This window comes from Microtus ochrogaster, chromosome 6, assembly GCF_000317375.1.
Source record: "Microtus ochrogaster isolate Prairie Vole_2 chromosome 6, MicOch1.0, whole genome shotgun sequence".
Classification (NCBI taxonomy): domain Eukaryota; kingdom Metazoa; phylum Chordata; class Mammalia; order Rodentia; family Cricetidae; genus Microtus; species Microtus ochrogaster.
This window is the reverse complement of record NC_022013.1, coordinates 64,444,680-64,457,555: the sequence shown is the minus strand read 5'-3', so window position 1 is coordinate 64,457,555 and position 12,876 is coordinate 64,444,680. Positions and strand designations below refer to the sequence as shown.

At 52.2% G+C, this 12,876-nt stretch overlaps 1 protein-coding gene across 6 annotated transcripts in view; it reads right to left on the bottom strand.

Annotated features, from left to right (window-relative positions):
• Positions 1–12,876, bottom strand: part of Zmiz1 (zinc finger MIZ-type containing 1) — a 204,016-nt gene that overhangs the window by 29,081 nt on the left and 162,059 nt on the right. For all 6 annotated transcript variants that reach the window (XM_026779819.1, XM_013346905.2, XM_013346904.2 and 3 more), the window contains one exon: positions 3,197–3,341. In XM_026779819.1, coding sequence (XP_026635620.1) covers positions 3,197–3,341 — 145 coding nt within the window. The remainder of the gene's footprint in view (positions 1–3,196; positions 3,342–12,876) is intronic.

Below are 12,876 nucleotides of genomic sequence, written 5' to 3'. Positions count from 1 at the left end.
CCTCCGGGCGCCTTTCAGCTTCCATCTTGGAGTTATGAAGATGGGGAAGGCACGTAATATGCTCTGAGTCTCTTTGCTAAGTGCAAGATGACCTTGATATGACCAATGGCGAAGCTAAAACAGGATCCGAGGGCTTTTACAAGCTATAGTTAGTTCACATTCTTCAGAAGGCCACAGTTACTCTCACAGAATGTCTTGGGAGTAGCCTGGTTCCTCCCTGTATCACTTGCATGGCAGCACCATGTCTCTTTGGGACTTCAGGGGCTCAGAGAGATCAAGAGCTCTGGTTGGAGGCACAGCACAGCCCAAGAGGAAAGCCTTACACTGTGGGGCCACCACATCTTCATGGTTTGTGGTGGATATGACAGTGACTTCAGTCACAGAAATACTTTGGTCCTCAGAGGCCCTCCAGACCTCTGGGTTCAGGTAGGGTTTCCAGGTCCCTGGTTCTTCCCTTCTGCTTGTTTTAGAGCCTTTTAGTTGAGGATCTAGAGTCTCTGGACCCCTGGATCCTCTGGGTACCACACCCCAGACTTCCTAGTGAACATACTGTGCTCCACCCTTAACGAGGTCAAAGCTCCTTTGAAGATGCCAGCGTCGGTGTCTCAACTGCAAAGGCTCTCTCTTCCACTAAGCTTCATGTTCAGGAATTTACACCAGAGGTTTAACAGGTGCTGGGGACCCTCCACAGTTCCCTTGGAAATGAGAGATTCATCCCACAGGAACATGCATAAAGGTACAGGAGAAGACTTGGCAGCTCCTGATTGCTGAGAATCCTCACCACAGCTGTGGGCTTGGAGAAGGGTCAGGGACTGACCACTCTTCAACAGTTGCCCCACCATAACGCGGGGGCACGGTGGTAATTACCTAGGGTAAGCCATAGATCAGAGCAGGGCATAGACTGCTCCAGAACCCTCGAACCCAGCAAATAACTACTCCCTCACTACCCCTGAACATGCCATTCTGTGCTCTCTTCACCTCCAGCGGCTGTGTGTTCTTGGGCAACTCAGTTTCCTGCTCTCAGCCAGGTTTTAGCCGCCTTCTAAGTTCTGTAACCTTGCTATGCTCCCAAGGGGGACTTTCATTCAGTTCAACAGATCAGGCTCAACCCCAATCAATACCCAGCAAGTCTCCAGCTCTCCAGCCTGTCTCTGAAAGGCCTCCAGAGGCCACAGAATACGTGCTACCCAAGCCAAGCTTAAAGACCTAGGTAGCACGTATTCTGTGGCTTCTGGTTATTGTCTGTTATCCCACAGGCCCTTTAAGGCCCTGAACCTGTCATGCTGGCAGAGTTAGCAGGACCCAGGGTGCTGGCCAGCAGCTTTTCATACACAGTACTTTTAGGTATAGACAGTTTGAGGTCACAGAATGCAGGTACCCTTCCCTCAGCCTGGATCTTCCATGGTTATGATACCTTACCTTCAGGCAGCCGCCAACAGTCAGCTCTGCCTGCTCCTCCTAGGACCTAGGCTTCCTTTCTGCCCTCCTTTATCTGCCAGCTCCTAATTTTGCCCCGTGAACCTCCCTCCTCTGTTGGTAGACTCAGCTTCTGAGAAAAGAGACTCCTTGCCTTTGTTTAAAGACAAATAATCCATATGAACTAAACTTGAGGAAGACCTAGCAAAGGACTGGCAGTGGCGAAAACCTGTCACATGCCAGGGCTAGAATAGCCACGGTCAAGCAGGCTCGAGACAGGATTCTAGTGGGAAGCCTCAGTACTTTGGCCTGTCACCATCACCTCCAGTGAAACGGCTTAGGGGAGTTGAGAAAGGCATGTTAATGGGGTGATGGGAATGAAAAAGCTCTGAAGAGTTGAGGGACAGGCCAGAATTAGCAAGATACAACTGAGTATCACACACGCACGCGCGCGCGCGCGCGCACACACACACACACACACACACACACCTGCAATCCTGGCACTAGAAGGCTGAATCAGGAGGATCAGGAGTTAGAGATCAGCCTGGGCCACCAGACGGAGACTGTGAAACGCCAAGTGAAATGGTCAAGCTAAAATAACAGATCAATTGCCAAAGTCCTGCTCACTGACAGCTTGACCAGGGATAAGGAGTGGAAGGCAGAAGGAAGTAGTTTGCTTCTCTAGAGCAACAGTTCTCAACTAGGTGACATCCCCACTCTCCAAATGTGTCGGGTGATTTTATGGCTGCAATGCCTGGGGGCAGAAAAGCAAGGTGGACAGGGCCCATGATTGATGCCAAACACCTTATAAGAGCCCCCTCCTCCCCCCCACACCACTGCACATAGCTACCCAGGCCAAGGATGAATCCCTATGGAAACACTGGTACAGGAGGAAGAGGCAGTGTCCTGGATGAGAGGGGCTTGCTGTGCTCTGAGACGGCAGGTAAACACAGCTGGGCCTTCCTAGTCAGGCAGGGCACTCGCTTTGATGAGCAGCTCCTCTGGTCCTGACAGTTAATTCGATTTAGAAGACAAGGCTGACCCTGAGTGCTGGCAGTGCCTGGCCCATGAGGTCCAGGAAGACTGCAGCATGTTCTGGGCTGTGCGCCTCTCAGTCAGGCAGGATAATGAGAGCTGAGCTGATTGCAGAGGCCCCCGTCATTAGCAAGGACCACAAAGGGGGATGCAGACAGCATGACGGGCCCTGTGGTTGCAGGGTCAGCCCACAGAATACTCAGAGCATCAGCTCAGCGAGGCGCCTGCGAGATAATTAACAGGGAATTGCCAGTCTCCCCACGTGCCTTTCCAAGGTTGGTGCGGGGCAGCCTGGCCAGTTCCTAGGTGTTTGGCAGCCTCCAGCAAGCCTGTTCCTGCCTAGGATCCAGGGTTCTGGCAGCCAGAGCCCAGTTTTACCTGCTCTGGCATGATGGGTGTGGCCTGATTCTGCCCCACATTGGGGTGTGACCACTAGGCCTGGGGCACCCTGAGACCCTACTTGCCCCTGGTTTCCCTGAGAGTGCCCATGTATCTCCTCTGGATAGAGGGACAGTTCTGAGCTCATAATTCCTAATGTTCTACTAGAAGCCAGGGATCTCAAGGACAAAGTGGCCTGTGGGGAAAAAAAATCAGCCCTCCCTGTCTGATGGGGAAGAAGCCACATCATTTAGGTGGATTTAAAGGCCAAATTGCCTTTTAGAGGCCCCATTCCCAGGGCTAGCACCACAGGAGGTTTCCAAGCAGACCCCAGGCACCCCACTCCTGAAGGCACCTGCACGCTTACCTGTGCGACAGAGTGGGTTTCATGGAGCTCATGGAGTTGAGGGGGGGCTGCATGGGGAGTTTCCCAGGGGGGTCGTTCTGGCGGCTCTTCTGATGTCGGAGCAACAGCAGACGGCCAAGTTCTTCACACCAGGAGGACAGCAGGGCTGCAGAGACAGACAGACGGTCAGAGGACACACTACTCGAGTCCCCACGGCATCCTTCCCAGACAGGGGTTTACGATGCTGGCTTTGTTCCTGGGAGATGGCCTCAGTGTTTTAAAATGGGCTAAGGTTCTCGAAGAAAGAGCAAAAACATCTGTGCCAAGTGTCTACTAAGGGGGCCAGTTGGGATGGCATCCAGGTTAAGAGGCACCAACCAAGAGTCCAGATAACAAAGAAGGTAGAGACGAAACTAAAGTCGAGCCTAGGGAAAGAGGCCAACAACCGCCTTGAATGAGGGTGTGACTTCCTCAACATTTAGTGCTACCTGGTTTCTCACGGATGCATTAAAAACCGTACGGTGCAGACACAATTTAGGGTTCTTTTTGGAGATGAGGGCCCCGGAGCGTTCACTGGGCTCTGAAACTCCCAGCCAGAACGTGCCTATTGAGCAGACATCAGCCTGTCACACACATGCACACACGCACACACTCACACACTCTCTCTGCTGACCTCAAATGCTTAGAAGGATGAAAGGTTTCCATAGCAGAGGGTAGCAGTGTTTGTGTGTACATGTGTGTGCTTGAGATGGTCCAGACAGCACATGCAAGAATCTCTGCTACTAGGCTGAACCAATGCTGAAGGAAAGGTTTCTTCTCATGCTCCCAATGGACCCACTTGGGACTAAAAGTCTCCTTAGGTCCTTCCAGGATACAGCCAAGTTTAGGGAGGGAACACAGTAAGGCAGGGTTTATCACCACCTCTCTGCATGACCCTAAGGATCTCACCCCAACCCCCAAGCTTCAGATTGCTTGGTGATGGGGGGGGGTGTTGATTCTAGTCCTGTGGCTCAGGCATGCAAAGTCATTCACAGCAATCACCAAGAGAGTGGTGAGATAGATGTATCCTGCTCTGGAGGGAACCCTATAGAAGGCAGAATACCTTTCCACAGACCAAACCCCAGCCGGTCTTTTCCTCCTCCCACTTTAATAAGGAACCTGAAGTTGTTCACTGCCAGCACTGGAGGAATATACCCAAATACATAATGACCAGAAGGGCCTGTATCTCACACTGTCAGGCCCTGTCCAGGTCCTCCCTTAGCCCACAGCTCCAACGGGTCTCAATGAAGCTGCCAGGTACTTGTTCAGATTGTTTTGCATAAAAGTGCCCGACTGAGGAGGGTTTCTCCCCTAGAGGCAGTAGACACGCTGATGTACCTTGCTCTGTGGTGCCCCTCCCTGTCACGGCTAGAGGTAAAGCTGCCATTGCAAAAAGGCTAGGTCAAACACAAGTGTGTTTTTAGACTGCTCCATTCTTCTTCAGGCCCTGGTTCTGCTTCTTGCACAGGGTACCAGGCATCTGGAAGCTCATTTGCATGCCAAGCACGAGGCCAGAAAGGGTTGCAGCTCTAGAAGGCCTGCTGCCAGCACAAAGGATGGATGGAGATGGTGCTGCCTACAACCTGACTCACGATCCAAGCCCTGTTCCTCTGGGCACCAGCCAGGCCACTGTGGGATTCAGGGCTTTCCTTGGTTACTATAGGCTGCCCAACAGGTGAAGGGCAGCCTTGTCTACCTGTCCCCTGTCCCAAGTAGGGAGGTTTCCGGAAAGATAATGAAGGTATAGGATTGGCCCTGGGAACTGGACGGCAGCAGGTGGGATATGTGTTAGCCACGTTGTCACATGCCTGGAAGACCACAATCCTGTGTCCAAGAGGGAAAGAGGATGCCACTCACCCTACCCTGGCTGAGAGCCTGGTGAGAACAGATGTTGAAAGCAGTTCCCTCGTGATGCGCAGGAGCAACGGAGATGTTTTTGAGGGTGCAGATCAACGGAAGCTATTTGGACACCAACACCACATGGAAATTTGCAGACAAAGAAGTGAATATGGGTCCATTTAGAGACAGGCCAGGCAGAAAAGCCATGGGACTGAGGGCTAAGCACACCCTGGGAAGGCTACCTGCTTCCCTAAGTGTACTAGCTGGTGAAGCATACGGTCTCAGGATAGGCAGCAGAGACGGTTAAGGTCATAACTCGTACCCCTTCTCTGTGGTGAGCGCCACTCCCAGGTTAGCAAGTCTCCTCTATCCTCAAACATCAGCAAGGAAACCTAAATCCCTCCTCACTCTTTTACAAGGACAACTCGCTTGGTCTCACAGCAGCCATCGGTCCACTGGCTGCAGATGTCACTTAGATCCAAGGCCACCCTCCCAGAGAGTTGAGCGTTTGGAAGGCTGCAGAGAATGTGAAAAGGTGTTTGAGCATCTCTGCAGCCTTCCTGAGCTCTTTCAGTTTGGGCTAGCCACGTGGAGAGAACCTTTGGCTCAGCAGAAACTGGGAATCAGAGGAGCAGAGGGAAGCAGAGGTCGACTCTAGGAGTAGGGTCCACAGGCTTGTGACCTAAGACCTGGCACTCAGAGACATGGTAACAGTGGCACCACAGCAGAGTCTGGCCTTTCTGACGGTAGAACAAGCTGCAACAGTCCCTACAGGTCCCTTCTTTGATGTCCACCTGTTTCAGGCCTTGCACAACAACCAGGCACTGAGGTGGGTAGCCCTAGGAATCAGCCAGTTCCCTCTCTAGCTCATCAGAACACTATACCAGGTGTCCTTCCGGCTGACCTCCCCATGGAGCAGTGGGGACTGCTTTGGACTCAATCCAGATTTCAAACCATTTCCAAACTTCTTAACATAGGCAAGGTAGTCTGTATAAGTCAGCAAGCTAGACGGCACCTCTATGCACACCTGCCCTGGCCTTAGGGGTCAGCCGTCCAGCTAAGATTCAAGGCCAGAGGCTTAAACAATCTGGGACCAGAACAGTTCCACCTGACACCTATGTGACCTTGAGCTAAACAATCACCTGTTCTCTTTTACTGTCAACGTGTCTAACACTAAGGCCTGCTCTTCAGGATCACGTTTCAATGACAGTGACATGGATAAAGTGTTTAAAACAGTAGCTGGTAGGGAGAGGGGATCTGTGTAGCTTTGTGAGTGGTTACTAGGGAGCCCCTGGGGCATCTGCAAACGCACCCTGCTCAGTGAAGGCAGGAGACAGCCTTGGAAATGGAAGATGGCCTCTCATTTCCACATTCTGGAGCCTATTTTGCCCAACAGGTTCCAGGTCCCCCTCTCTATATTTTTGTCTCCAAGACTAATACGATTACATTCAGGTCTTTTGGCTTCTGCCTAGAAAATACTTTTTTGTCCCCCCCCACCTTGCAACACGGTGTTTCTCTGATGGTGGTTCCTTTAGGAAGACCTCTAGTCTCTTCCAAAAGCGCTCCTGCAGTCCCCAGTGGGCACCAGCGGGGAGCAGGAGCTGAGAATACTGGCCCTGGAGTCGTGTGTCCTGCTGTTTTTCAGCTATAGGATACCACATGGGCTGTGTATGAGCCCTCAGTTTAGAGCTAATTTCCAGTCTCTAAGATGGATTGCCTGCTCCACACAGCAGCTCTGATATACCACGTCCTCAGGAGAGTGCAAGCAGAAGCCAGAAAGGCGGTGGTGAGGGGAACGGACTTGGAGGACCAAAGATTCCACAATGCATGTCAACTCTGGAAAAGCAGCCCTAACAACTTAATGCTCACCATGTAACCAGTGGGAGACACACACTGAGGAACCAGACCGCCACTATGTGACACCTGGACAAGGTCACAGGCAGCTGTGGGGGTGGCCTGAGTCAACACTCTGAAGTACAGGAAGACTGCAGGCGCATGGCTGGTGACCGGTTACTCACCAGACGATGATTAGCATCAGCCCCCACAGCTGACAGAGTGACAGCAAGGAAGGCTCTGGAGCCTTGGTGTGCCTTGTCCACGTCTGATCCCAGGTCAGAGTGCAGACACAACGTCCTGGGTGGGTATGAGCTCCAGACACTCACGTGAGACATGTGTGGGTAGACAGAGGCCTCAGGGCAGATGATGAGGCCATCTGCACACTCAACACAGGCTCTGCATGTGGCCCTGAGCTGCCAAGGGGTAGAGGGAGGACAGCCGGTGTCCTGCTGTGAGACAGGAAGTGACGAGCAGTTTTCTACTCAGGTGCAGCTGTGCCCCTTCAGCTGACACAGACACCTCTGGCCTCAGAAGAAAGGCACTTCTGCTTCCCCAGTGTCTCTGAGGACGGAGCTAGGTTTCTCTATGCCAGTGGTACTGGGGGGTACAACAAGATTGAAAGAATACTGAGAAAAAATATAGGGGTTGCCAAGTGGGTTCTAGGAAGCAGGTCTGAGAGAGTATGGAAGAGCCAGGTTCTCCACATCTGCCCCTTCAAGATATTTCTTGCAACAATTCTCGCAAGCAGGTACCACCATAATGTTCTTTAGGGCAAAGAAAAGCGAAAGCAGTGTAGAGGCGAGGCAGGCTGAAGTGTAGATGCTAAGGCCACTGAGTTCCTGGAGACAGGGGCAGGCTCCTATTTGCTTCTGTATCTGCATCTCTCAGCAGAGATCAGGGTGGCGGCAGACAGAAGCAGCAAGGCTCTCATTTGGGAACTGCTTGGACACCTGGTATGGGGTGGAGCTTCAGAGACCAGGCCTTAGGGGCCAGTGATGGGATCCTGTTGGGATAGAAGGGAGCAGAGGCTGGGTTCCAGCATCTAAGAGAGTGCCCCTCACTAGACTGGGGCTTGGCTTGAACTTTAAATGGAGCAAGAAACCAGAGGCATCCAGGATGGTCACAGGGAAACAGGTCCCTGGGCAGCCAAGCAGGGAGGTATAAACACAGGCCTGGGATGGTCAGTGCCTATAAGAGCTAAGAACTGGAAAAGACCAGATGTAGGGAGGTGCTGGGCCTGAGCGGCAGGCTGGAGGTAGCCAGAGACCTAGAGGTAAGATCCAAACAGAAGCCTTAGCCAATATCTAACACCACCAGAGAATGCGGGGTGAAACAAGGGCACTCTGAGGAGCAGGAAGCAGTTCCATAGCTAGAAGGCAGCTGGGAAGAAGAGGGCTGTGTATGTGTGCATGGGGCCAGCAGGGGTAGAAGGGATGGACCTAGGACAACCAGAAAAGACTCTGAAATAGCCAGGAAGAGGCCTGTAAGACACAGGAGACTCCTTCTCCACACATCATACCTTAGGAAGGGTTATTACTCCAATAAATACCTTAGTCATGCACTTTAGATGCTCAGGGGATCATGACACAGCAGCAGGATGAGCTAGGGCACTTCCTGTTGAGTCAGAGGCAGGAGATCTCCTACCAACACATCCTTCCAGTCCTAGGAGCACCTCAGGAATACGTACCGCTGCCCGGTGCAGCCGGCTGTCTCGGCGGCCTGTTCTCTTTGCACTTTGCCTAGTCCAAGCCCAGAAATGAATTACAACAGGACCACCCACCACGTGTTTGTCTCCCGACTTGCCTGTCACCAACCCACCCTGCTCCAATGGAAGCAGATGGGACCATGTCTAATGGCTAGACATGGGATTAAAGGGGCTCACCTCCACCGTCCCGGCATTCGGTACAGCATTTAGTAAGAACGACACAGCTAACACATGACTAACAGGTTACAGTGAGTCACAGAGAGAAAGAGCTCAGGATATGAGAGTATCAGTCATCACGCACTCCATCTGGGACACAGGCAATTTCAAGGCCCCTAGCTGCAATCCGATCTCAACGGCACTGTCAACCATATAAAACCTACTGTAGAGTCCACCGACACATTTCATGACACGCGTAGCTACAGGGTAATGAGACTAAATGTGGGCAGCTTACAGAAACAACAGTGGAGGTGACTTGGGGACAACTGCCCCTCTCGTGTCATCTGCTCACGGTGTCCATACATCTCCCATGAGGTAACCATGAGAAGAAAGACAACCTCCTATCCCTCTAGATGGGGCCACGCCCCCCTCTCACATCCTCCTCCTCCATCTCCCAGGCACAAGGTCCTGGTCCCAGGACTGGGGCCCGTGGGAGCCTCCTGCTTGTGCCAAGCACTGTGGAACTCACCAGGGATACATAGGCCTGGGCGCGTCCCTTTCATCCACTTACTTATTATTAACAATAATAAATAACAATATATTAGTAATATATTATTATTGTAAAATAGGAGGCACTAAGAATTCAGGGCTAGAGATGACTCCGAGGTTAAGAACACTGCTGCTCTTCCAGAGGACTCAGGTTTAATTCCCAGCACCCACATGGCAGCTCACAACTATCTGAAACTCCAGCCCACGGGATTTGACACCCTCACACAGACATGCAGGCAAAACACCAGTGAACATTTTATATAAGTATACACACACACACACACACACACACACACACACACACACACACACACGAGTCTATTCGTCTTAAAAAAAAATAAAAAAAAAAGAATTCCTCTTTTTCACTGGCCTGGTCTGAGGAGCCCCAAGACAAATAGATCAGACTTATCTTTCGACACTCACGTACCAAGTTTCCTTCCTCCTGAGACGGGAATTAAACAAGCTCACACACAAATGTAGATACCATGCTGGTAGTCAGAGCATACAGCAGGCTAAACTGTTTGAAGGATTTCCCATGCTGCCCTCCTCTGTAGGCTTCCAGTGCCGAGATACCTGGTGAATGGAGAATGACCTGGTCCCTTGTGGGTCTGTCTTTCCCAAACTCTAGGAGAATCATACAAATGTACCTAAATCCTAAAATTTTTCCACCTGGCACCTTTTTTGCTTGATGTGCTCTAGGGTGGGCAGTGCCATCTCTGGCACTCAACAGTGTCCACGTCCAGTGTTTCTCTGCAAGCCCTCTCCCCACCTTGACACTGACCTACTCCTGTCTCAGTTCCTGTGTCCAAGTGCCAGGGGGCCAGGCTGTCGAGGTCCACCCGCTGCAGGGGCATTGAGCACAGGGGCTAGAGCAGACTACAGCCACTTTCTCCATACAAGCCAGCTTGGGAAGGTCCTCAGAGTCACGCGACTGTGCCCTGAAGGAGGCAGGAGAGTGACAGGAGCCAGGTCTCTGCTCCCAGTGGAGCCAAGCAACTGGACTGGTATTAGGAGAACAACAGAAATGTCCACGGAATTGTCACTCTGCCTACTTGCCATGGGACTGATGAGCTGTTTCCTGCTGGCTTCTGGAGTCCTCCTCTGCTGGGTGCCCCCGAAATGGAGAAATGGCCCCATCCCCTGCCCTAGGAGGAACCCACACAGGAAACATGTGACCATGAGAGGAGAGCCTAGTCTGACGGGGGCAGGTTGCTCTGAGTCACTGACACGGTAATCAGCCATAGGGCTCTACAGGTAGACCTGTCTATAAGACAGGTGGCCACCTGACCTTGCTCACCCTGCTGTGGATGGTGAAGATCTGCCCAGGGACACAAGGGCACAGAGTCAACGTCCCCCTTCCTAGCTACTTGGCATCATTAGCTTCACCCTCATATCCCATGCCTCAAGGGCTGCCCAAGACAATGGGGGTTGGTGCATTCAAACAGGACACAGAAGCACAGGACAGTGATTCTGGCATCGGTGCACAGGACTTCCCTTTTAGGTCTCTGGGCTATGTGACAGCAGATCTGAGAGCAGATGTGTCACCAGGAGACACAATGATCCCAGTTTCTCATCTGAGCTCAGTTTGATACTAACTTCCTGTGTGGCCTTGAGCTTCTGCTCTGTCTAAGCTCCATGGAAGAGTCCAGGAAGGCATGTGGGTGGGTGGGAAGGGCTCTGCAGCTGTAGCAAAGGGGTCAGGACTTTTTCATGGTCACATGGGGCTGACAACAGTCCCTGACTTTCTGCGGAGGAAGCTCTCCTGAGGCATTGCCACACTGTTGCCCCGCCCTTCTCAGAAGGGTGTTGGCCTGAGCTTCAACAGCTTCTGGTTTTCCCAGATCATTCTCACCTTCTGTTCCCTGCTCTGCCAGCCCCATCACTGTGTGGTAAGAAGGGCAAAACCAGGGGGAGGCTGCCTGTTAGCACACTGGCTGGGAACACTTCCATTTGCCCCCCCCTCCCCGCCCCCCTCCTCTTATAGGAGCTTGGGTCTCACAGACAAGGACTGGCTAGGTCTGGTGTGCAGCCTGCCTGGGATGTGCACATTAGTTTCCCTGACAGCTCCTCAGGCTGGGAAGGTGTGAGCTTAAATGATCCCGTGGTCTGGCCCAGCCTAGAGTACCTTCAGGCCACTCCCCCCTGCCCCCACCCCTGCCTCCAGAACACTCCTGCTCACTTCCACCCCCTCTTCCCAAGGGCTCTATGGTTGGCAGAAGCTAGAGTACTAAGGCATGCGAACACACCCTGAGAACTGAACTCTGGGAGACCTTGGAGCCCACAAGGCTGATTCCCAAACTGGTTTGGCTGTTCCTTGCCATGTGGAGTCTGTCCTGGCTGAGCAAGAGGGGACCCAAGGAGACTCTAGATGAGCCAGGCCTCAGAAAAAAGCCTACTGAGAAAAGTGCCCCGCCCTCCGCTCGCTACCACAGGACTAGTTGGCATAATTCAGACTCAGATGCTGAGTGCCAAGTCAAGAGTGTGTTTGCATCAGGAAGAGAGGGTCCTACCCTGAAGTTGGCCCCCCCACCTCTGCAAAGTATTGTGGACCCCAGGATGGGCTTGGGCTGGGATGTTGGCCGAGAACAGCTGGCAGGGCAGCTCTAGAGATGTTGGTCCTCCCACATATCCTCCTGTGGGTGGATAGCTGCAGCTCCTATTCAGAAGTCAGAAGACTGACTCAGGCCACAGCTTAGTGTGGCAAGCTGTGTGTGACTTTTGTCATCTTAGGCTGTAGGGATGGACATTTGGTGGTTAGGTGTTGCAGACCACTACAGCGGGAAATGAAAGAGCACTGATAACAAAGCAAGACCAAGAAGAAGGTTTAGGGCACTTGGTGCCAAGCCGAACAACTTGAGTTTGACTCCCAGGACCCAAGTGGTGGGAGGAGAGAAATGGTTCCCACGAATTGTTCTTTGATCTTCACACACAAACATATAAATACAAATGGTAAAACAAAAAAAGATAACACTCAGGAGGCACTGGCAGAGGCAGGCCAATTTCTCTAAGTTCAAGGCCAGCCTGGTCTACATAGCAAATTTCAGGGCAGCCAGGGATATACAGGGAAACTTTATCTCAAAAAAGCAAAAACAACAATAACAACGCAAAGGCTGGGGATAAGCACCTCAGCAGTAGAACCCTTGCCTAACACGCCTGGGGTGCTGGGCTCAATCCTTAGTACCAAAAACAAACAGACAGACACAGCAAGTGTGCAGCAGAGGGGAGGGGACCTGAGGAGGTCTTTCCTTCAGAGCCTTGGGCCAATGGCCAAACAGACAGGCCAAGGTGCATTGTGCCTACTCCCTACATCCTGGGAGGATGTGGGTTCCACTAGGGCAGATCCTGAATGATATCAAGGAATCCCCCCACTGCGCCTTTGCAACTGCCCTAAGGAGAGCCTGAATGAATCAAAGGTAGCACAGGGGCCATGAGGTGGTTAAGGGGATGAAGTCAGCTGGCTTGGGATACTAAGGCTCTCCTCACAGTGGCTGGGCGGGGTCTATAAAGTGAGAAAGGAGTTTCATTTTCCTGTGCCTGGAGCTGCAGGTGGGCCTCACTGCAGCAGGTCCAGCCTCAA